The 25,720-nt window shown below is 42.3% G+C and overlaps 1 protein-coding gene across 1 annotated transcript in view; it reads left to right on the top strand.

Moving 5' to 3' along the window:
- The first annotated feature begins 3,616 nt into the window (after positions 1–3,616).
- Positions 3,617–25,720, top strand: part of CPE (carboxypeptidase E) — a 62,887-nt gene continuing 40,783 nt past the window's right edge. Inside the window, exon 1 of the mRNA XM_081021761.1 lies at positions 3,617–4,073. Within this exon, the coding sequence (XP_080877887.1) occupies positions 3,746–4,073 (328 nt within the window). The 5' untranslated portion in view covers positions 3,617–3,745. The remainder of the gene's footprint in view (positions 4,074–25,720) is intronic.

Here is a 25,720-nt window from a genome sequence, read left to right as displayed (position 1 = left end):
CCTGCAAACTTCCTATGAACAAACCAGAATGCTCAGTAACCAGGTAGTCTGGAAGTGACCTTGGAGAGTAGGGCAGTTTCCTATGAGTGTAAATATAGGCTGAATCGCCACATGTATAAAAAAAATGCTGTGAACATGCTTTTTTTTTTTTTTTAAAAAAAAAGGTTTAAAATACTGTACTGTATACCTGTACAGTATATGTAATTTGGCATTAGCTTACCATCGCCATCTGGTGTCACGTTTGTATAATGCACTTAAAACACACCTAAAATGTTTTATCTGCAGCTGTACAGCTGATTACTCAACAAACATGTGAAACGAACAGTGACTTTTGAGCATGGGAAAACAGCAGAACCTTGTGGGATGTTAAAGCTTCCGGGGTGGTGCCATCGGTAATGGCAGATTCCCTCTGATCCGGAGGGGCTGGCTCCACGGAAAACGGGTCTGTTCCGCTATGGCGAAGCGGGGACCCTTTAAAAAATCACAGGCGGATGAAGCCTGTGACCATGGGACTCGGCGGGCACCATTTGTGCCCCCCCCAACTCGTAAAGGAACCCAGTTACAGGCTCCGGAGCGAAGAGGGGCTAGTGGCGCGGTGCTGAGAGTCAACTGCTTCTTCCGTGGAGCGAAGCCGCACAGCCGTTGCCGGAGAGCGCTACCTTTTTCCTGGGACAATTTGGCTATAAAAACAACTACCCGTGAGCAGATCAAATTTGGACAATTGGACTTTAAACAACGATCTGTGAGTAGAACGGAAAATTGGATTAAGAAATTCCTCTTAATTTGGCACTGAAGCGGGAAGGTCTAAACAGGAAGTCAGCCTTCCGTTTCTTGTAGATAGATTAAAGCAAAGACATGGCAAACTAGAGTTTAGAAAATCGTTTGTAAAGGATCAACTTTCATCATCTAAAACTACTGAACCCCCTTCGGAAGCAGGAGAAGAGGGGGGATTTTTTCCGGATTGTTTAAACCTGCAGAAGAGAGTGTAAAGAAAAGTAATTTTCCACCGTCTTGAACCTGGGAGCGGGGTGTCAGGACAGACGTTTTTGGGAAGTTCATTGACTATAGACAAATGTTTTTGACAGACGGTTAAAAGAAGAGAAACAAAGTGATTCCATTGTTCTCTTTCGCATTTTAAAGGAACAAATACTGACAAAATATCTGAAAAAGGAAACTTTGTTGTTAGATCTGCTGTTAAAAAAAAAAAAAAGAGATTGATACAAATAGAAGTTCTTCCCCTAGAGGGAGCTTGTGAAACTGTTACTAAATTTGAACTGGGGCGCTTCGCAGCTGCAAACAGATTAAGATCGTGGGAACAGACTTCTGACCTTGCATAACAATGTATTCAGAGGCTCTGGTGCGTGCTTTCTGCAAGACAAGTGCTTTATTGGAACAGTTACATGAGAAGACGGATTTGATGACTGTTGCGATTAGAAATTTTGGACAGGTAGTGGGTATCTATATAGAACCCACCCAGAAATCAACTCAGGAGTGTGCTCTGACAGATCAGATGAGGGAGGAGGTTGTTGTTGGACCTTGGGTGGCAGAGATGGAGGGAGCTGTGGCCCAGCAGGAACATGAGTTGTTGGATTTGACAAATGAACTTGGAAAAAGCCAGATTTGGAGAGATAGAGTTTTGTTGGGCTTGGAGATGGGGGGCTAGATAGACCCCCCTATGCAGGGATGTCTTGACTTTTCAAGTCTGGCAATGGGCCGTGAGGAGTTTGGGGTTGTGGGGGTCCTCAACTCTGGAGGGACCTTGAAACATGCTTTTAAATACCACATGGAGTTCAGTGTGGACTATGGAAAAGGGGCTGATCTGTCGAGAAGGGACAAAAATACTGTCAAGTTGGAGTTTCCACGAGTGAAAGGACCAGGAGACAAAGTAAAGTACAGGTATAAATATGAAGAAGATCTGCGGAAGGGACATGGAAGAGACTTAAGGGCCTCGGACATAAGATTACCAGGTTAATGAACTAGATGGATGGGATAGAAAGGACTGACAAAACCCGGGACCAGGAGGAAGAGACGTTGGATGAAGATTGGAAGAAAGTTTTAAATTTTTTTTATTTAGGATCGTTTTGTAAAATTAATGAGTATTAGAAAAATGTTGGAACGAAACTATTTGGCTTTAGCAGAAATGTTAAAAAGAACTATGCAATAATATGTTATGGTTATGAGAAATTGGTATAAATAAGATTTAAGTTTTAAGTTTTAGGGTCTTTTATAGCAAGATAAGGTTAAAATAGATTAAGGTAATTTAATGACAGAATATTATGAAAAATGGGAAGGATTTGCTGTGATAATTAATAACTGGAATACAAAAAAGGGAGGTGTGAGGAGGTCGATGAAATAAGGCAATGACAGTTAAGGATTTGGGAATATTGGATCTGTTTTTAAATGTTTGTGGTTTACTTTTGTTTTTTGATTTTGATGTGTTATGTGTTTTGTTTTTGTTTTTTGATTTTGATTTTTATCGAGTTGTATTGTTTGATTGCTGTTTGCTTTTCCCTGGTTTTTTCTTCTTCTTTGTCTCTTTGTTTTTTCTGTAATTTTAAAATGCTTAATAAATATCATCTTAAAAAATAAAATAAAATAAAGCCCAGTCGCACCCTGATTGGGGCATGCATGGCCAACCTGAATAAAATATGGCGTGTCGCCCCCCCCGCAGAATCAATCACATGATACGGTGCACACACACCATTTGAATAGCAATGTTCATTAACTGGGGGGGAGGGGGGGGAGGTGCCAGGGCCAGATTTAGGTTTGATGAGGCCCTAAGCTACTGAAGGTAATGGGGCCCTTTATATGCCCAGCTGTCCTTTGTCAACAACAAATTATCGCTGTATTTTGTGTTGAATATATGCTAGACGGTAATTTATGGACCTAATAGGTATCTAAAGCCATTTGCACATAACAAAATATGTATTTTATCAAAGTAATTGTTGAACTGAAATACAATTAAGAAGTATATTGATATTGAAATAATTATTAAGTTCTAACTTAAAATGATTTTTTATTCATAACAATTATTTTATTTTTATTTTTTTCTTATATTTTGGAAATGTACATCCAGTTGTTTTTCCCTTGAATTTTTTTTGAGGGGGCCGCAAGAGAGTGGGGCCCTAAGCTACAGTTTGTTTAGCTCATACGTAAATCCGGCACTGGCAGGTCCCCTCAAATATTTTATTGTAGGGGGTGGAGGCGGCAAAGTGACCTCGGCCTCTAAGAGTTGGCTCCTAGGGTGGCACACGTTTTGGCAGGCAGGCATACATGCACTTCACCCTATGGAGAGGATTGGGGCATGTGCAGAGGGTCCTGAGAGGCACACCCTCCCGCACCTCTTGACGCGCGCGAGGATGATTCTGGCGCCAAACCTGCAGGGCGCTTGGCCCTGGCCAATCGCGACAACTATGGGGGAAGAGGCCCGGGCGTCCCCAGGGCGCTGCCAGGTGGACGGGGCGGCGCGCGCGCGCGCGCGGCGGCACGTCACACCTTCGCCTCCCCCCCGCGCGGCAGTGGTACATCCTTGCGTCTCCCCCCGGCGGCTGCGGCGCGAGTAGTGCAGTCGGCGGCGCGAGCGCTCTCCCTGGACTGAGCAGGTTTCTCTGCCTGCGGGAGGTGGAGGCGAGCGCAGAGGGAGCGCAGCCCGCGTCGACGCAGCACGTCAAGGCAGCAGCTGAGCGAAGAAGAAGCAGAAGCAGAAGCAGAAGCCCGCATTGCCAGTCCTTCTTCTCCGTCAGGCATGGCGCGGCGAGGTGGGCTCTGGGCGCTGCTGCTGGCGGCGCTCTGCGGCGCGCTGGGCGCCTTCGCCTTGCGGCAGCAGGGCTCCGAGGCGGAGCAGCCCGAAGCGGCGGCGGCAGGCGGCGGCTCGGCGAACCGGCGGCGGCGCCTCAGCCAGGAGGACGGCATCTCCTTCGAGTACCACCGCTACCCGGAGATGCGCGAGGCGATGGTCTCGGTGTGGCTGCAGTGCTCGTCCATCAGCAGGATCTACACCGTGGGCCGCAGCTCCGAGGGCCGGGAGCTGCTGGTCATCGAGCTCTCCGACAACCCGGGCGAGCACGAGCCTGGTAAGGGAAGCCCCTGACGCAGCCCCCCCCCCGGTAGTGCTGGGTTGGGGGTGTCCTGGATGTCTCCTCTTTCCTCCACCCCACCGCCCCCATTTTTTCTTTTGCTTTCTCAGGTGGAATAAACAACCTCTCTTCCTTGCAAATTCCTGCCTTGTTTCTCAGCATTGAGGTCACCGCGATCCCCTTGATGGCGGTGGGTCTATTTCGGGGATCATGAGCTCATGCAGGAAGGAGAGTTAGGAGACCTTTGAAATCCTGGCCATGGTGACCCCCTTTTATGGCAGAGAGGGTACAATGTGCTGTGTTCCCAGTATGGTACAATGTGCTGTGTTCCCAGTACGGTACAATGTGCTGTGTTCCCAGTACGGTTACGTGCGTGCGCAGACCTGGAAACGCATGCAACGGATGCTATGGTGATAATGATAATCTTTCCTGGTAACCAGGCTTTGAGGATCTCTGCCTACACCTTCGCAGCCATGATTTTGACTCGGCTTAGTGGGCTGGCTGAGCTGCTTGTGTCATGGCAGAGGCCACGTGCGGCGCATTTCATCATGGAATGGCTTTGGATGGGCAGCTGAAATCTTCCTGGTTTAAGGGAATTAGTTGGGAAAAGGATTCATCTGTGCCAGCCTTATTGGAGGGGGAAGAGAAGCAGGTAGAGAGCCATTTGGTGGGATGGTTTCTTATAGACTTGAATCTCCAGATGCCATTGAAACTGGCCCTCCCATAATCTTCCACCACTGGCCATGCTAGTTGGGATTGATGGGAATTGGAGTCTTAACTACACCTAGAGAGCCACAGGTTTCCCATCCCTGTTATAGATCAAGGTACCAGCCACATGTCAGGTTGCATAGGTAGGCCTCTGTCTTCAATCTTTAAAGAGCCAGTAGCCATTGATGGAAAGAAAGCTGTATATGTATCATGACTTGGTGGAGACTAGCTCCATCTTTTTCTGTCTCTCTCTTCACACATGCTTGCGCATGCACGCACGCACACACACAATGTTAAAAGAGTAACACAGTACCTCCTATTCAGATAAATGCTTCTCCACAGCAGCTGCTTGATGCTGCTGTAGTAGTAGCTAAAATTTCTCTGAATACATGAATCGGTCAAATAATACCGATAATACCCATGCTGGTGCTGCCAGGTTCCATGGTGGCACACAGTGGCCAACAATATTTACCGTACAGTCTGGCTGGTAAGGAAATAGGTTCACACAAAAATTATTTATTTGCTTAGTGATTTGTAGCCTGTTTTTCTGTCAAAACAATTCACAAAGTGGAACAAAGTGACTGAATTGTGACATCCTCCTGCCACTTCAAGATATTTCCTTTTTTAGCGACAACCATACGCACTGAAATAGTAACCTCTCTCTCCCATCTGCCAGTAGACTGTGGGTGCCTTGACACAGGGGGGAGACCTGCCTGCAGCCCGATGTGGCACTACATGCTTTTGTTTACTAGCTCAGTTCTTTATTATTTAAATACTTTCATTTAATTAAATAATTTCTATACCACTTTTCATTAAAACACAAAAACAAATATCAAAGTGGTTTACAACCTAAGAAAACATTACGGATGAAGATCAAGTATAAAACACACATTTTTAAAATCAGCATAATTAACAGGAAAGTATGATATTCTTTTAAACATCAGAACATTACAGATAAAATCAAATACAAAAACACAATAAACTCTTCAAAACAGCACCACTAGTAGCTAAACAAAATAACTGAGATAAGGAGCTGCACCCATCCACAGTGATGCCTCCCAAATGCATCCTTAGCAGTCTTGCAAATCAAAGCCTCACATTTGTGCATTCCAACCAAGCATACAGATAATTAATCCCCAGTCAAAAAGTTATTAAAAAGTGAATGTTTGGTCTACAAAAATACATGGCAGAATTAAGCATAATTTACAACCAGCTCATTCATTCTAAGGCAATGTAGTGTCATATAACTAGCAACAAAACTACTCCCATCTAGACTCCCACCCTCATAGGGTTGTATTCTATACCGGTTCAGTGTCTCACACTGAGTGGTACTGAACAACTTTGAAACGAACAAAAGCATTATAACTCATATTCTCACTTCAGACAGCAAAAACTACCCAACAAGGCTGGCTCAAGACATTTTGGTGCCTGGGGCAAACCACAAAATGGCACCTCCCTCCCCACGAAGGAAGAAGTGGGGAGTTAAGATCTACTGTACATCCAAATCTGCTACCCCTATGGGTCCTGCCACCTGAGGCAGTCACTTCACTTTGCCTCATGCGTGGGCCAGTCCTCCTACCCAATATTACATCACTTCTTTCTCCTACTTGGATAATACATTCCACAGCACAAACTTAAAGAGGTTGGTGCCCTCATGCAAACTCCAAAAGGTTTGCACTGTAGTGTGGCAGCAAGCCAGATAGCCATAGATGTTTTTCTATCCTCCTCCTAGAATCAGCAATGAAGTGCTGGCTGGTTGGCATCTAGGAACAGAGTGGGCAAGCAGATGGAATGGCCCAGGAGCTCTCACTAGCAGCAGCAGTAAAAAAAATCAAAAATAAAAATCAGAGCAGGTCAGCATCCTATTAGTTGTTGAAAACAGAGATCGCTGCAAATATCAAAGCTGCATGAATCAACACATGGGGCAACAGGCAATATAGCAATAGAAGTATAATGATGAGATACCATATGAATGAAAACATTTCCATTTGCCATAGCCTTTGCTGTCTATTACTGTCTGCCACGGTAGAATGTGGACTTTCTGACCACTTGATTGTTATTTATTGTATTTAATGTTTTCAGCGGCATTACATATTCTGCATTGTATTTTCTTATTTGCTTTGAGGTGCCAGCATAACAGGTGGGATATAATTATTTAATCAGTAAATAATGAGCATACAATTTTCATAAGTCAGACCTGCCAAACGAATATCTAGACCTTTGACAGCATCAAAAGATTCTGATGATAGATGCATACACCAGGCAACAGTGATAATGAATTCTAGAATATCTCTCTTACTGCAAGATAGAGCAAATGATAGAATGACACTCAGGATTATACATTGACTGATGAGCACCAGCTGTATAAGAATAAATCAAGTTAATTAGGAAATCATTGTATAATAATGGATAACTTGCTCTGTTTTAAAAGCCCTAGGACACTGGGAAACCAGTGTGGACTTCTTCCTTGCTTGTACCCTTGAATTATGCTAAGGTTCTGGATTAGGTTCTATTCACTTCAAGGGGACTTCACAGTTTATAGATGACCTTATTTGTTGGCCACACACAATGTCCTGGTTTGTAGCTTTCTTTTGAAAAGCTTGCTGAGCTCTTGGGGATGGGAAGCTTGAGGTTATGGTAATTGTTCTGCTCCTTTTATGATTTTTCATGACAGCAGTTCTGTGAGAGCCAGTGCTTAGAGTCTGTATGGAGCATGACATATGACAAGGCAGGGTTCGTCTTCTTGACTTCAGATCTATTATCCCTCAAACTAGCATTTCAAAGGGAAGCTGCCCATTGGCTACTGTGTCGCTTTTAGGAGAGGACAGTTTTTATGATGTCCATAGATGGAAATGCTGGGTCATGTTAACAATATTTGTGAATGGTGAAAATTGTGTTAGGCTGCAGTCTCGTATCTATTTATTTGGAAATAAATCCTATCGAACTCCATGGGGCTTATTTTTGAGTAGACATGTACGGGATTGCACTGTTAATGCGTACGTTAATGTGTGAAACTTATTATGTAGTAAGTCTGGGATGGGAGTTGGAATATCATTCTTGTTGAAGCAGTGCTCCTGCTGTCTTTGTCGTCAGCAAGTTGCCTGCTGACATACTGTAATTGTATTGTACTGAAGTACATGGACATATGGAGGCTGAAAAATCTTGGCTGTGATGGGTCTGACATTAAAAAAGAAGAAGCACAACAGAATGTTTTATATTTAGCATTCCTGTTAAAGCAATCAAACATGTCCCATAATCTAAAAGATAAAAAGAGGTTCAGCACTTTCTAAAATTAGTAAACAAGTGCTTTTAACTATAAACTAAGATTTAGGCTTGCAATATATCAGGAAATAGGAATAAAAAACAAAATAAAATGGATTATACAGCCTCCATGGTATCATCAATGGTACTGATGGACACTTCTCAAAGAACTAATACTATGGCACTAGTCTGCATAAATTAGAGCAAGACTCAGAAGCTGCTCTGCTGCTTTTTTGTGGTAAAGCTACAGAATGTACCAATTGTCCTTCATTGCCTGGAAAACCCAAGTCTTCAAAAGTTTTCTTTTCGTTCTTCCTAGGAAAACCTTGGCTCGCCTTAAGATTCAGCCACATGTTCTGTCAAGCCAAAATAGTTCTTAGCTGCTAGCACGGCTTAATCTTTGTTTGGTTGTGTGTGCCTTTGAAAATTCCCAAAGCTGTACCCCTTCTAAGCTGAGCAACAGAATGATTTGACTTTTTAATTTGCCAAAGCTTTATTTTTATTAGAAACTCAGTGTCTTTATACCAAGAGATCAGTGAATTAACCTTGGGTTTTGTGAATAGAGGCTTGATTGTGAGAACTCCCAAATCTATTGGGAGAACAGTGTGGGAGTGATGAATACTGCAAGTGTCAAGAGCTAAGGAAGACATTGCAGGCAAGGAAAAGATCAGGAAGAAAACCTGCTTGGGACCATATGTTTGTGAAACATGCACACCATGTAAGGATGAAAGGGGGGGCTGTTTCAAGTATGTGTGTATGTGCACACACATATTTAAAGGGAAATATTCCACAAAACAACTTATAACATGTTTAAAAATACAAATCCAGGCTTATAAAGCTGTTTAGAAACATACAGCAAAACAATAAAATCAATGCTCAGCAACAACAGCAATGACTTATCCACACTCCACTAAACAACCTCCATTTAGGACCCTTCCCTGCCCATTTTATTCCCCCCCCCTTGAATTTTTGATAATATTTCAAATATACATTCCAAGATGTCACTGGTATCTAGTCTGGATGTTATACAAAACAAAAAAGGCAGTGGTCTGTGATTCATATTTCTGCTATTCTCACCCCTGCTGAAATTATATGAAGTATGAACATGTGGGTCTTGTCTCTGAGGAGTTCTATAGGGGTTGTGTCCATGAAGGTTGGAGCCCCCCCCCCCCAAAAGTGAGAAAGGTATCATAACAAGGCACTACTTCATCACAGGCTGAATGCAGTTTATGCAGAAGACTTAGCTGCATTGAAATAATTTCTGTACATTAAAGTGTTTCAGCTTGTCAATTAACCATCATACAATCATGTTAAAAACCTGTGTCGTTGTGGGTTCCTCGTTGTACTCAACATTTCCAGGTTACTTGTTCTACATGATTTTGCACTTTGGGGGCATCGCACCATATTTTGGAGCTTAGGAAGTGGCTAAGAATTATGTTGCATGTTAAGAGCCTAGCAATCCCTTTGCTAGCCCAAACCATGGCAGTTTCAAAAGATTTCTGCCAGCACAAGAATTGGGTCAGCCTAGGTCTCCATCCAAAACCATGGAAATGGCATTTGAACCTGAGGGGAGATTGCCACTTTGAAGGTAAGATTTGAACTTGGGACTGTCACTTACCAGAGAAGATAGCTTGTAGATGCAACTACAGTAGTACCTCGGGTTACCGACGCTTCAGGTTACAGACTCCGCTAACCCAGAAATAGTACCTTGGGTTAAGAACTTTGCTTCAGGATGAGAACAGAAATCATGCTCTGGCAGCGCGGCGGCAGCAGGAGACCCCGTTAGCGAAAGCGCACCTCAGGTTAAGAACAGTTTCAGGTTAAGAACGGACCTCCAGAACGAATTAAGTTCGTAACCCGAGGTACCACTGTATGGATGTCTTTAGATTCTTGCACCCGGCTCAGCTATTTCAAGAGATGCTGAAGTCAGATTAGAAGGTCAGTTTCCACAAAACTTATTCAAGTTACATTTTTAAAAGTGGTTTAAAAAAGTAGTTACATCCCACCTGGGACACGGGTGGCGCTGTGGGCTAAACCACAGAGCCTAGGACTTGCTGATCAGAAGGTCGGCGGTTTGAATCCCCGTGACGGGGTGAGCTCCCGTTGCTCGGTCCCTGCTCCTGCTAACCTAGCAGTTCAAAAGCACGTGAAAGTGCAAGTAGATAAATAGGTACTGCTCCGGCGGGAAGGTAAACGGCGTTTCCGTGTGCTGCTCTGGTTCACCAGAAGCGGCTTAGTCCTGCTGGCCACATGACCCGGAAGCTGTGTGCCGGCTCCCTTGGCCAATAAAGCGAGATGAGCGCCGCCACCCCAGAGTCGGCCACGACTGGACCTAATGGTCAGGGGTCCTTTACCTTACATCCCACCTTGTTTCTAGAATAACAATAGGCACACTTAGAACATACATTTAAAGCATTGTGATACTACTTTAAACATTCATGGCTTCCCCCAAAGGATTCTGAGTGTTTGCTAAGGGTGCTGAGAATTGTTAGGAAACCATCTGTTCCCTTACAGTTCCCTGTGAAGCGGGATTGGTCATTATACCACTCTGGGAATTGCATTTCTGGAAGGGGAACAGGGGTCTTCCACCAGCCCTCAGCACACTTATCAAACTAAAGCTCCCGTAATTCTTTGGGGGAACCAGAGACTATTTAAATGGTATCATAGTGCTTTCACTGTTTGATGTAAACGTGGCCAATAGGTTAAGTACTCTCTGGAAGGCCGGTAATTTTGTTAGACTGGTAAGTTAACAAATCTGGTCAGCTGTTGCAGTCATATATAATGCACATGTCTTCTGTCTGAGTGCATACTTCAGGGAGCTTAGATTTCATAAACAAGCTATACATATATATATATATATATATATATATATATATATATATATATACACAGTATGGGTTTATGTTCTTAATTGTCTTGCAAAACTTAGAAAGCACAAATTAATACAGTTGTTGGTCTTCTGTTTGATTTATTGAATGACACTGAATAAGAATGCTGCTTGTTAAATATTGTGACCTATGCTGATTCTTGGAGGAGGTCTGAAAAAGGAAGAGGCTTAGCCTGCCTGCTAAAACTTATGGCGTATAGATCTATGCCTCACTTTGTGAATATGCATATGAGCATATTTTGTTTCATGTATATCAAGCTGAACTTTGAGGCGATCATTTAGGCCTTAAAGTGAGCCTCAATTGTTCATTGGCAACAGAGACTTGCTATCACCACCAAGCAGCTGACTGCGCTACAAAATTCCCTAGTAGGGACTCCATTGTGCACCGAACCCCCCACCAAAAGCAGATCTTGAAGTTGGCATGAATCAGCTGATTGGCAGTGACTTCAAGCAACACTTGAATCAGCTTGGCTCATCCTTTTGTGCAAGGGGAAAATGAATCACCTGACAGGATGGTGAAGTCAGGTGGTTGACAGGTGGGTGCCTACCCCCACCCCACCTGCAAGAGTGGCCCACTGTGGGTGAAGGAACCCAGGAACTCAGGAACCCATGATCTGGCTGCTGGAGAGAAAAGTTTCAAAGATAAAAATTGCATCGGACTGAGCTGCAGTTTATACATGGGATTTTTTTTTTTTAAAAAAAGAAGCAATCTCAGATATATTTGAAAGGTAATATTGCATCGTATTATAGCGTGACCAAGAAATTGAACCCTGGATGAGGTTGTGCAAAAGAAAGGGCAGGACCATACATATAGGGCCGTAGAGTAAATTTCAGCGACTGCAGTCACTAGGGGTGAAGAAAGCAGATGGAGAGAAACATGTTGAGGTATTGATTAGATTGCACAAGCAACTAATCTGATTTCCAGAAGGCATCCCAATCCCAGGAAAACAAGAAGTTACCTTATACAGACCATTGGTCTATCTAGCTCAGAGCTGTCAATAGTATACTAACTGTCAGCAGCTCTCAAGGGCTGCAGGCAGGAGTCTCTCTCAGCTACACCCAGAGATGCTGGGGATTGAACCTTGGACTTTCTGCATGTAAAACAGGTGCCCTGCTACTGAACCATGGCTCTTCCCTAAATATTTCTACCAGTGTTTTGTGTGCCAGAATAAAGTTACTTTAGGGTTGGCACAATTGGACACGGCTCTAGAATATTGCTGTTGAAACACCATGTCCTCCTGAGGACTAATGGACTGGTGTCATTCATAGATAGATAGATAGTTTTAACATTTTCCATAACATCCATATTTTATATCTTTTTTTTTACAACTTCATTTAACCTTCAGGCCTCCTCCCTTCCCTCCATGGATTTCTAAAATCATGGGGTCAAGTATGCTTCCCCACTTTAATTCTGACCACCCTTTTAATATACTCCAGGGTGGTCTTTTAGCTCGCCACTGCTTGTTAGTTAATAGAGGTTTACTCAGCAGATATTAAAATAAAATACAGTGTGTTCGCACTCTTTATAGCTTGTAGAAAACTTCCTGTAGCTTACCACAGCCGGGATGGACCTAATGGACTGGTGTCTTGAATTAGTTGCAAGAAAAGATTTTCTTTCTAAAAAAAAAACCTTCAACAACATAAAACCCTTTATTTAAATACCCTACAAAGTATACATTAGAGACAAGAATAGTTCTCCAGGAACAGATCTGGCTTATTGTGTCATTCTTTTAAAAGTATCTTGGCAAATCTTGAAAACCAATTATGCACTTAAAAAAATACAGAGTGCCTTTTTCCTAGACTCTTCTCCTAGAGCTGCTAAATGTTAAAAATGGGAGAATGCCAGCTTTTGCTTGGCCAAAAGGCTTTGATGGTTTATTGAACGCTAGCAAAGGATAATAGATTTTTTGTGTGTGTGAAAAATGTAACTGGACTACAGAGTTTCTATTTACTGTGCCCTTTCTCAGAGATAAGTAAAACAAAAATGTAGACCTCAGGAACAAGTTGCCCCACAACACCTTGTCTGAAGAACTTACATGATCACAGGCTATATCTTGATTGGAATTTGCTAAATGTAGTTTTGATGCTGCAGCTTATTTTGATCAACGATATAAAGGGGTCATATTAGCTGTAGCTTCCATTGCCTCACAAAAAAGTAATAAGTTGTCTTACTCCTCCATATCGATGTTGCTTCTCTGTAATAAATGGTTTGTGTCTTCCTTTTGCTAATCGGATCAAAGCATGACTGATGACTTAAATTATCTCATCTGGATTCTTCACAGCATTGCATTTCACACCAGCAACATGAATCACAGCAATTGAGGCAGATGATGTGCAAGAAAAGAGGAGAGTGACTTATCTATAGCATACTGCATTGCCTAGATAATGTAAGGCTCCTCATGGCAGAGGACCCAGAAATTGTAGGGATATGCATGTGGGGATATGTAGGGACTTTCCATGTCCTAGTGGTTCAAAAGTCAAATGCTGCCTTAGTCTGGAGGGTTGTTACTTTTGGCAGCCTTCCCTGGGATGCCTGGATTAAGTTATGATTCTGAAAACCTACAACATAAAGTGGCTTGGGACTATGTTGTCTGAAACAATTGCATCTTCGTTGTGGCCTTTCCTTGGCATCATTCTCACATACTGAAGTAATATGCTGAATTATATTAAGTTGTCAAGCACAAGGCACGAGAGGCTCAAAGCAATTTATTTATTTTAAAATTATTTTTATTTGCCATTGTCTGGAGGTTTGTGGTACCTCTACATTTTCCATGTTGTTCACTTATTGTTATCTTTGATTACTTTTTATTCTGACTTCCTCTGGTGGTAACTGACAAGAGCCCTGTTGGATCAGTCCAGCATCCTGTTTCATACTGTGGCCAACCAGAGGCCTTTGGGAAGCCCATATAAAACAGACCATGAAAGCAATAGCTCTTGTCTGGTGTTCCCAGCAAATAGTAATTTTGTAGGCATACTGCCTAGGAATCAGAGGCAGGCAGTGACTTTAACTAGAGTTGTAGAATCTGATTACATTTTGGTCAGTCCTGGCCCTTGTACCATGGATGGTTTCCATGCTCAGTTGCTTTTCTTGGTGAGAAAATAGAGATGATGACTGTATACACATTCTCCTTCTTTTGACGGATTCTGCTATAATCTACAGCCTTCTCTGTCTCCGAAGCCCAAGCGTGGGGGAATGGAACATAGCAGCAGTCAAGCAGCATCATTCCTGATACAGCTGTTGCGGCTCAGATATTTCTTGGTACTTATAAATAGTGGCATTCAGTTGTATGTCATTTTTATTCACCTAGCTACAGAAATTCCATGTGCATACAACAATGTTTTGTTCTGCTGTAGTTATCTGGCTTGCACGTCAGTGAAAATTAAGCATGCCTGAATCTTGTGTGTGTTTTAAAAACTAGAATCTAGTTACTAGGTGTTGGCTTATTTAGCATTCTTCAGTGTTTGAAATGAGTTGATCTCACTTGGTGCGGAGCATAAGGGGTCGGCTTTCTATTAAATGTAGCGCTTAAGCATGGGGCTAAAAACCTGCCATTTGGCATAAATATAGGACAAATGCAGTTTCAGTCAAAACCAGAACCCAAGTAAAATGCTTTGCAGCGTCTTCAGCAAAGGGGAAAAAAAAGATTCTGTAGGCTGAAAGCCACATGCTTTGCAATTGGTTGATCAACATGTCCACCAGTAGTTTTTTATCATCATCTTCTACTTTTAACATGTTGGCACTGTCTTCCCCATCATAATTCTGATCACCTTACCTGACTTGCATTTGTATTGCTCTACCTCTAGCTGAACCAATCACTGGAATGTGGCTCTCAAGCTGAAAAAGGTCCTCCCCCCTGGTATATGTGATGGAGGGCATTTCCATCTCAACATATCTTCATTGTAAGGGAAGCTGCAGGCCTGGTGCTTGAAATAAAGGATCTGTATGTGCTGTGGAGCTTTAATGCCAAAAGAGGCACTTAAAGTAAGGAACACTTGGCAACTCTCTTAGGAAGTAAGCTGGTGCATGAGGACAAAGAATGAGTCCTTTGGGGATATCTTAAAATGTCTGAAAATTACATGTGAGTAAAATTTAAACATGACTCAAGAAGATATATTCCAAAGGTCTGTATGGGATGTTACAACAGCTGAGGGGCTTGAATATTCATGCGCTATTATTGTGATCTCTAATGTGGGGTTTGGGGCTGCACTTTGACCGTTTCTGCTACAATCAAAGCACTTAAGCAAACTCCCTTTTCCCCAAATCTCTTGTAATATCTAAATAATCTTTTACTCACTTAAACTCCCCAGTGATTCAAAGGGCCTTGTTGAGTTCAACTTACAGCAACATTTTTCTTTCTCACCGGTGAAGCCATAAAAATGTGCACGCTGAGGGGTTTTTTTTATAGGGAATGGGTGTATTTCCTGCATTTGGCAATAAATGTCAGTTTAATTTACAAAAAGTTGTAAAATGTTTTGGAAGTGCACTGGAATCTCTACCTTTAAAGGGATGCTTTTTCAAAACAAAAAAGATGTTAGCAAATAATTGGCTCAAAGAAAAAGAAAGGCTGCCATTTTAAGAAAGTGCTTTAACATTATTTTTAAAGATGCTTGTGGGTTCATCCAAAGGTTTTATCTTTTGCAGTTATTTTTTAAATTGATGGAAAACAGAGATACTTGGATCTGTGAAAATTCCAAGGCTAAAGCATGTATACAGATGTTCACGCAAACATTTTCATTAAACAAGACAAGATATAGTGAACATATTTGTTGTTTATAGTGGCTTCAAAAATCGGTGCTTCAAATACGACCATGTTGCTATTTTACAGACTACCATTCAGGTTAACAGAAGAGGCAAGCATGATTATATGCATCAATTTGAGTTGACTTCTGTGGCCTATTTATTTGCTATTGTAATTGTAGGAATGTTGATGCTACAGTGTAACATCTTGTTTTGGTGTGTTACAATATGCTGGATTGTTCCTCCAATAGATAGTAAACTTAATAGAGGCTAATAAAAGAATCACTTTAAATTAAAGGAACTCTGTGCCAAAGAGAGATAAGTACCTTACTTGGAAAATTCCTCCTTGTGTGCTAAATACCACCCATGCAGAGCTACACTAGAACTATATAGAAAGTAATCATTTGTTCTAGTGAAGCACTTGGCTCTTAGGCTAAGCTTGTTGCATGGGTTTTAACACTGAACAGATTCTCTAGAGAAGTTTCTGACCTTGCCAGAAGGATTGGATTCAAAGACTTTATATACTCTTTTCATATTTCCTAAGATTTCCCCAAGCAGCATGTTGTAAAAACATTATTGAACCTCTTCAAACATTGCGAGTATCAGTGCTAGAAGGAAAAAGGGGTGGGAGTAAGAGAAGATGGAGATCAACATGAAGGTGTGTGTGTGTTTAGGTGAAGGTGAAAGAAGAGGACTGGAAATTTTCCTATTGAAAGCTTGCACACTTTTTCAAGAATCCTGGAGCCTTTCTCCTTCAAACTGTTTGACGGTGAAATGAGAGCCTTGGAAGGTGGTAGATGACAAAGACTGGGTGGCCGCCTCTCAGGGGTGATGTAGTGGTGGATTTTGTCCTTTGGCACAGGTTTGACTAGATTGGGTTTCCCCAGCTATGGTCTCACATCGGTTGCATTAAGTATTCACATATACTGCATTTTTAACTGTATTTTTATTACTTCTTTGATTTATTATATTGTATTTTATTGCATTATAATTTGAATTGTATGGGATTGTGGTATAATAAAATACAATGTGTAAGAAATAAAAGAAGCAATAAAACCATTAAAAATCATACAGCATATAGCAGAGTACATTACAATTTCCGCAACAGGCAAAAAAATAAAATAAAAATTAAGTGGTCCACCAAGATCCTTGGCAATTTTCAAGTGGTTTGCAGGGGAGAAAAAGTTTTAGAACCAATGGAACTTCCAATTTTATGATCTAGCTTGTAAAAAACATGGGAGTCAGAGTGTTTGTTACTCATGACTGCTGTGCAGATTATGTTCGTTTCCCTGAGGCTTTCAAGGCTGCAGCTCAAAAAGACGTAAAAGAAGGTTTCATAATAATAGTTAAACTTGGTGGATTGTGTCCAGTGTTTACTCATTGACTTTGCACTTTCACAACTCCATTCCAGTTGCATTTAATAGAATTTGAGGCTCCGCTAATTTGGGAGAATGTGGTTGTACTTGTATACTTATGATATGTTGTGGGACTTTTGTCCAGCTAAGAAAGGTGAGTTATTTCCAGATGGATCTAGGGGCCAAATGAGACATGACATTACAGATTTGTGACTGGATCCTCTCATGATGTGAGCCTTTGTTTCTATAACTCCTAGTAATCTGAATGTGCACCCTTTTAGCTTTTCTGTACCTCTGATGTGTTGCCGGAAAGCAATATTCTGCCAGTATTTTATGTGTTCCCTCGCACCTCGACTCCTCCAGATGTAGTTTGCCCTCCAGATGTAGTTTGACTCTCAACTTCCATCTGCTGCAACCAGCATGACCAATAGTCCGGGTTGGGAGCTGTAGTCCTGCAGCATATGAAGGGCCAAAGATTCACCACTCCCCCTGTAAAGGTTTCCTTTTGCCTGGGAAAAGGAGCAAGTGAGGATCAAGAGCACAGGGCAGATCAGGTTGTAAGCGTCTCACCAAAACACTCTCTTGGAAATAGACACGGGAGTAGCCCTCAATCGCTATTCAGCTGGCATGGGATCTTATATAAGCATGTAACCTTCCTCAGGGTCTCTATTCATCTGTATATATTGTGGATATTTTGTTTTTCGTTAACGGCATTAGTTGCGAGATTTTCATACCTGAGAGTAGGTGTTCTTGAAGCCAAGTCACTGAGAGTTAGGAGTCTGATTTCTTTGTATGGTGTCAGTGGCGTAGCGTGGGTTGTCAGCACCCGGGGCAAGGCAAGTAATTTGCGCCCCCTAACCCGTGGATTTTAGTAGGGGCAGAGAGCTGCGAGTGTGAGCGCGCCCCCCCCAGATGTTGCGCCCGGTGCGGCCGGCCCCCCCTGCACCCCCCACGCTACGCCACTGTATGGTGTACTGTGTTGCTGGCTGCATTTCCCTCTGCAAACAGACTCTTTCTGTCTCTTTTTGTTAGATGGAGCAAATACTTTTTTTCCTGTGGAAAATTTGTGGCACTTGCAGAATCCTTCTCTTCTTTCCCTGCCCTCCCAAGTTTGAGAAGCCCCATTTAAGCCACGCAGAATGTTCCTTCCCTGATTTATGATTTTGCAACAGCTGATATCAGTTCAGCCTCATGTCACAAGGCGTGCCATATGGAAACTGATAACTGCATAAATCTGCATAGGAAAAACGAATTCAGGCTTTCCTCTCAGTAAAATCTCTTGAAATGTAGTTTCCTAACACAGGAGAAAATATACCTGGTTGCATTAGTAGTGTTGGAAAAGAGGTACTTGGACTCACGCAGGCCCATATGACTTGAAAATCGTGGAACTGTCTGAAATAGAAGTTGCTATGGTTACAGAGAGGATTAGCTGGCTGAGGCTGCTTCCATTGGTCTGCGACTAGCACAAGTTGCTTGTTTGAGTAGCATTAAAATGTTGTCTCCTGCTGCTTTTATGTCAAGACCATCTGGTGTAGGCAGTATTTAAAGGTGCAGCCCTGCTTTGAAAAACGCTGGGCAGCATGGTGTTTTTTTTAATTTGTTGTAAATGGAGCTTATGAGGTTCACAGGTTTTCAAAGGGGGCAATGACACCTTAAAAGATTCTCAGTACGTGTATAATAGCAAAACATGCTATTGGCACAGCAAGCTGCCACAGTGCCTTTTATGTTGATTGCACATATATGTACTCCTGTTTATTTATTGGAGGTGCCACCTGTTTAATCAACTAGTATTTAAAATGTCTTTACATGTAGGAAATCTCTGTATATAAATTATTCTGGTACGTGGAATTTGCTGGCAGTTGAGGAGACAATTTTTGCTGTTGGAGGCAATATATCTCTGAATGCCAGATCTTGCTTGCCAGCTTCCCATGGGCAAATGGCTGTCCTCTGTGAACAGAACGCCAGAGTAGATGGGCTCTTCTTATAGTTTCAGGATTTTGCTTTAACTGATTCCTTTAGTGTGAGAGATGTTACCTCTTCATGTTTATTTATAAAGATCGTACAATTCTTCAACTCTGATTTACATCAGGTGCTTTTGGATTTCCACAGATACCCCCCCCCCCTTTTGCTTTAGTGATTTATGCTATAGCAATTCATTATTCCCAAGAATGTAAAAATAGACGATTGGTTCCAGTAATATCCCATTCTAAACAAAAGCAGATCCCATCAGATTGCACAGAAAAATGTGCTCTTGGGGCCAAACATTGTGTTATATATCTTGCACTAGGTGATTTTCAGGAGGTTAGCGCGAGTGTAAGACAACAGAGAATTCAGCCCTCTGCATTGAAACTCAGCCAATTTAAATTCAAATCTTGATGAGAGCAGTACTAGGAAACTGTTATGTAGGGCAGCAGGAATGTGCTTCTTATTTTAATTTTGCTAATACTATACATTGCACATGCACACATGATTTTGTCCTAGGTGGTTTGAGTGCGTTGCAGAATGTAAAGTGTTTTTCTGCAGAGGATGCTGCAGCATCGGACAATATCAGATAACGAGCTGGGGGGAGAGATGTGTTTCTTGTGGGCACTTTTTCTTTTCTTCTTCATACCTACTTCATTTATATGCTTTCATGGTTGCCAGGCCCATTTAGTTTTGTTAAACATTTTTTTTTTTGCTTGGGCAGTTGTGCAACTGAAGAGGAAAGGGGGTGGCCCTCCTGCAAGGACAACCCACCCTTTAACTGAATAATCCTGCCCAGTGTGAGTGGCGACCCATCCTAGGACCTGCTCCATCTCCTGCAGAAAAAAAACTTATCATGGGTTAGTCCAACATTTCGTTTAACTGTGTGACAGGGCAGTTGCGTAATGAAGAGGGGTTTTTAATCTGCTTCACTAATCCACAGATTTCTAAGCCTTCCTATTAGAGCTTTGGCTTCAGTGCAGTTTTATTTTTAATTATTTAGAAACACAAGAGTTGCATTCAACACTGTATGAGCAGCATTCCACTCATGCAATGGGACTTCCTCTTCCTTACCCTTAACACCCCTAAGATCTGCTGCAGAGGAGTGGAGGGGGGAGTTCTGTTGTGCAAGCAGAAGTCTGTTGTGTGAGCAGAACAGCAGTGTTGGACACAACCCATGATTTTTAGTCTGCCTGTTGTCTTCATTGTGAAGATGATTGCATTAAGAAAATAAACTTGTTTGTATGTATACACTCTTTAGCAAGGAGCAGACCCTCTTGAACAAGTTGGCTCTGGACCCAATGGATTGTGACAACTATTGCCCATTTGAAACAACTCCAGACATTCCTGGATAAAAGTGAAAATCTGGATTCATTTCAGCCTTGGGACTCAGCTACATTAGTAAAGAAAAAGTGTTGTACAGTATATGCGTTATAACACTGTGACAACAGATGGCGCTGTGGAGCCCCGGCTTTAGCCAGTGTGATTTCCCATTATGAAGTTTACAGTGCGTTTTCCTGAAATGCTTTTTTTTGATGTGTCTAGATCCAGCCTTGGTCACCTTGATGGATGACCTTTATAGAGAGAAGCTCGGGGAGAGTGCAGCCCTCCTCCTTCTGCTCAATGTCTTAGTCACTTTTGGTTCCATTGGTCATGGTATCCTTCTGAACTGATTTTGTGGGATGGGTATTGGTGACAATGTTTTTCAGTGGCTGTGTTCCTACCTGCTATCTCCAAATAACAGCATTGTGAGAGTGTTCTTCAGCTCCTTGACATTTGTGTTGCAGAGCACGAAGGAGCACTTTATTGTCCCTAGTGCTATTCAACATCTATATGAACCTGTTGGGAGAAATCATTGGAAGTTTTGGAGTGAGAAGACATCAGTGTACTGATGATACCAAATTCCATTTGCACATTACATCTGAGTCAGTCTATGCAAGCCCTGGACTGATACCTGGATACAGTGTGTGTAATTCCTGTTTCTGGGAGATAGATCAGCTACCTTTTCTGTATGGGGTTGCAGGTCCTCTGAGCAGGTGTGCAGCTTAAAGATACCCCTTCATTCATCTTTGTTACTAAAGGCCCAAATGACCTTTATGGCTAAGAATACATTTTACCAGCTTCTTCACCCACGCCAACTGCTCACTTCCATCTCTAAACTGGGATAGAGAGACCACAGTGGTCCATGCATTGGTAACTGCCCTGAACTCATTCTGGAGGATGGGTGGGATAGAAATATAATTTTAAAAAATAAAATAATTTTCAAGACTTAATTACTGCAATGCCCTTCATATGAGACTGCTCTTGTATCTGGGCCAAAAGTTGTGGCTATTGGCAACAGGCTACTTCTTGGCCAAGAGAGCTGCTCTGATTGCCAATTTGCTACTCAGCCAGGGTCAAGGTTATTGTGTTAATTCACAAAACTCAACACAACCTGGGCCCAAAGAACCTTAAGGACCTCATATTTAACTTCAGATCTTTTGGTAGGGCACTTTTTGCAGTCCCCAGTCTTCATGATGGACTAAGCCTTTAGTGTGAAGCTCTTTTCAAATATAATGAGTCACCCCTGGTTTCTTTTAGATAACTTTTGGAAGCTGAATTGTTCAAATTGGTCTTTGTAATTTGACGTTTTGCACCCACCAATGTATTGACATGCTGTTGATGTTTTTTTAGATATTACAGTAGCCTTGTATTTTTTTGTCTGTTCTGTTCTGTACTCTTTTATGTTATGTACCACCTTGTTATATTTCTAAGGAGAAGGCAGTCTATAAATATTTTAAGAAATAAAAATAAATATAAAGTATGCTGTTGCGCATCTGGCACTTGTATTTTCTGTAGAAGTATATAAAGTGGGTGGCTGGGGTCTATGCAGGAATAAATGTAAGAACAGTACAGAGTTCATAGTGCTGTTTCTGTTTCAGATGGCATCTTCACCTGCAGTCTATGAATTTGCTGTGGAGGAAGGAAGAATGCCAGAGTGCTGTGTAAAAAAACACCTTGATTAAACCACATAATTGCATCAACTTGTCAACAAGTAAATTGGGCCAAGTGAACTGGAAAAGTAGGGGCAGGAACTGCGGTTTGCCTGGAACTGTAGACAGAATCCACAGAGAATATCACTTCTGTGATTTAACAAGGCCATCTTTCTTTACTTTGTATGGGGTGGCTGTCTTTTAAGTTATGAAGATACAAGTGAAAATGTTTATATGCAAGTGCCTATTTAACCAGTATAACCCCCTTTCTCTCTCACACACATGCATATCCCCCCTCCCATTTTGATCTGTCTGTATTGCCCAAGGGCTCTTAGTCTTGATGAGACTTGCCTTCCTGATGCTTTCAAGCAGCATGCTGGGACATGGTCCATCAACCACATATAGATGCTCCTTAAGCCCTTAAAATAACCTCCTAGATAAGACTAAGGCTTCAGTTCTATATCCACTGCCTGTGAGTAAGTCCCATTGAGCTCAGTGGGATTTACTGCTGAGCAGACAATGTGGGCTTGTACTGTAACTAGGATTTGAAGCCAGGCTTGATTGATTGAATGATTAAGCAGCACACTGTGTACTTGAGCAGGCTCAGTAAATCTAGCTGCACTACTCATGTCATGTCCTTATTTATAGACATAGATATATACAGACATAGATAAATAGACTCTATTTATTAATGAAGGCCCCAGTGGAGGATGAAGCCATGGCTCAGTGCTAGAGCCCATTGCTTTCATGTAGATTCAGCCTGCAGTCCTACACACACATAGGAATACGTCCCATCAATCTCAAGTAAACATACATAGGGATGTACTGTAAATTTCTAGCATCTCCAAGTAGAGTTGTGGAAGACTCCAGTGTGACTTGCAGCATATCTCCAGCATTTCAGCATAAGTAATACCAAAGATCCAATGTCATACGTTCAAATAAATGTTCCAACAAATAACTTTGAGCCAAATATTGATTTCAATTTGCATCATTTTCTGTACAGGTAAAATCAATACAACTGAAGAAAGGAAGTATTGTCTTTGTTTTTAAATGATGCACAAATATGTCTATAAGAGGCGTCATCTTAGCAGAGACAATATTCCTGTGTGCAGCAGAAGAACAAAGGTATCTTTCAAGATGATGCTTGCCCATCTGCAGCTTTTACAAGTCCTTGTATTAAAAAATACTATTTGAAAACAAAGATCAAGGACATCTCTATCATTCATTTGAAGAGGATTCCCATGGCCAAGAGATTCTGTAGTGAAGCAATAGCCATAGCAGAAGCCTTACCAGCTGGCAGAAGGTTTGGTGGTGATGGAGAGTTTTGATTCCAACAGGAAGGAAATTATTCACCAGCTTCAGGGCCGACATTGTACTGTGCCCTTTTGGGGTCATGTCCAGGCAATGAAGGTCCTTAGGATCCTATATATCCATGTCCTCCACTGACATACCACTCCTCCCACCAATGTTTGGTGCAACATGTATGCCCACACAGCTTTCTGTGGGTATTCAGCGGTGCATGTTCTGGCATCATGAGTGCTTCCCACTGATAGGCTTCTCTCTCTGGCAGAGTGGCATTTATGCTGCAGTCCGAGGAAGCATATCAGTTCTGGAAATCACAAGAGAGAGAGTGGCTGTTTTGCTCAGATTCTCCTTGTATGCTTTCTCAAGGCATCTGGTTGGCCACTGTGAGAACAGATGCTGGGCCAGATGGATCACTGGCATCCTCCTGATTCTTATGCACCAACAGCCTCTCAGCTGCCCTTTGGTCAGTTTTAGGATTGCTCTGCCCAAAGTTATTTTTACAAAATAATTTCATACAGGTGTGGAGAACCTTTGACCCCACCCAAGATGTTGCTGAAATACAATTCCTATAATCCCTGGCTATTCACCCTGCTTGCTACAGCTGATGTGAGCTGTTGTTCAACAACCTCTAGAGGCCCCACACCTCGTTTAATGTAACCAACTAGTCAGTTAACTCTTGAGAGTCCCATGGACTGCAGGAAGATCAAACCTATCCATTCTTAAGGAAATCAGCCCTGAGTGCTCACTGGAAGAACAGATCCTGAAGCTGAGACTCCAATACTTTGGCCACCTCATGAGAAGAGAAGACTCCCTGGAAAAGACCCTGATGTTGGGAAAGATGGAGGGCACAAGGAGAAGGGGACGACAGAGGACGAGATGGTTGGATAGTGTTCTCGAAGCTACCAGCATGAGTTTGACCAAACTGCGGGAGGCAGTGGAAGACAGAAGTGCCTGGCGTGCTCTGGTCCATGGGATCACGAAGAGTCGGACACAACTAAACGACTAAACAACAACAGTCAGTTAACTGTTGCAACTTTTATCTATAGCTATGTCTTTGGTGCCAAGATCCAAAGAACTAAGCAATTTGTTTAGAGAGCTCAAGGGCAAGATGTGTTTTCTCTTTCCATAGCATTAGCCCTTCTCTGCCCTGCAGAAGTAAGGAGAATGACTTTTCTATGTGTGTGGTCAGACTGCAGAACTGTCCACTGACAGAAACCCACTTTTTCTATTGTGTATAGCTGCTGAGTGAAGTCTGTTCTCTGATTCTTGTGTTTTGAGTTCTTGGCTGTTGTGATTATTTAATCTTATGTCCTGATACTTTTATCTTCTGCTTTGGATTTTTATTATGACTGATTGTTAAGCTACCTCGAATGCCATTTATAGCAGAAAGGCAGCATGCTGCATTTTCAAAATCAATTGGTCACATCGCTTTTAACTGTTAGTATTGAATGATAATAAACACATGACTTTCCTACTACTTTGCCAACTTCCCCTTCTTGAAGAAAGTTGCTTTAGGAGCTGTCTCTCTTTTCTGGATTCCTGCCAGTCTGGACAAATCCTAAGGGTAGTCTTGGGCTGCAGTCTTTTATGCAGGCCACTTAAACCCCATTAGTGTGTAGCGAAGTATTTGCATAGCAAAGCAAATTATCATTTCTTTTGATGGCTTCCTAAGTCTTGATTTTCAGTGCTGACAAGCATTTTTAACGTGCCACAGCACAACATCTTTGTGTAGAAATACCTGCCAGCATTTAATAAAACAGGGGATCTGAGCAAGGAACACAGCGACTGCACAAACTGTTTCCCTGTGCACCCAAGCAATTAACATGTCATCTTTCCTGTGGCAACGCCCCAAGAAAGGAGGCAGCGATGTCTGGGCTCATTGCAGTTAAACTAGCTGAGTCTCAGTTCCAAGTGCACTGATTTGTCTTGGGACATCCTGCTAGAACTACTAAATCAGCAGCACTGCTGTAGTGTGGTAAAATACCAGTAGCAGGGTGAACCCAAAGGAGTGAAACTCATTTAGGGAGCAATAAGGGTGTGGGTGCCATCCTTTGACATGTTGCAGAGAATGGGTCACTCACTCCTGAGTGAGAGACAGAACCACAGCAACCCATTCTGTTCATGATGTCAGAAAGATCCTGGTCAGGGATAGTTAGCCACTATGACTCATGCACTGGTAACCTGACATTTAGACTACTGCAATGTGCTTGATGTGAGGCTTCCTTTATGGATGGTCTGGAGGCTGTAGCTGGTGCAGAATCCCATAGCCTGGGCAGTGAGTGATGCCCTTTACTGGGTGCCTACCACACCAGCAACCTTCTCTGGCTGAACAACCACCAGGAGTTTAAGTCTCACCATTGTTCCTTTGGTGCAATTCTATTTACCTGCCCTATACCTGATGCCACATACAGCATCAGGTGTGGGGCAGGAGGGCATTGTTTAGGAAAAACTTATTC

Source organism: Podarcis pityusensis (genome assembly GCF_964106645.2).
Source record: "Podarcis pityusensis genome assembly, chromosome: 9".
Classification (NCBI taxonomy): domain Eukaryota; kingdom Metazoa; phylum Chordata; class Lepidosauria; order Squamata; family Lacertidae; genus Podarcis; species Podarcis pityusensis.
The sequence above is the reverse complement of the archived record's forward strand: the minus strand, read 5'-3'. Positions and strand labels throughout refer to the sequence as shown.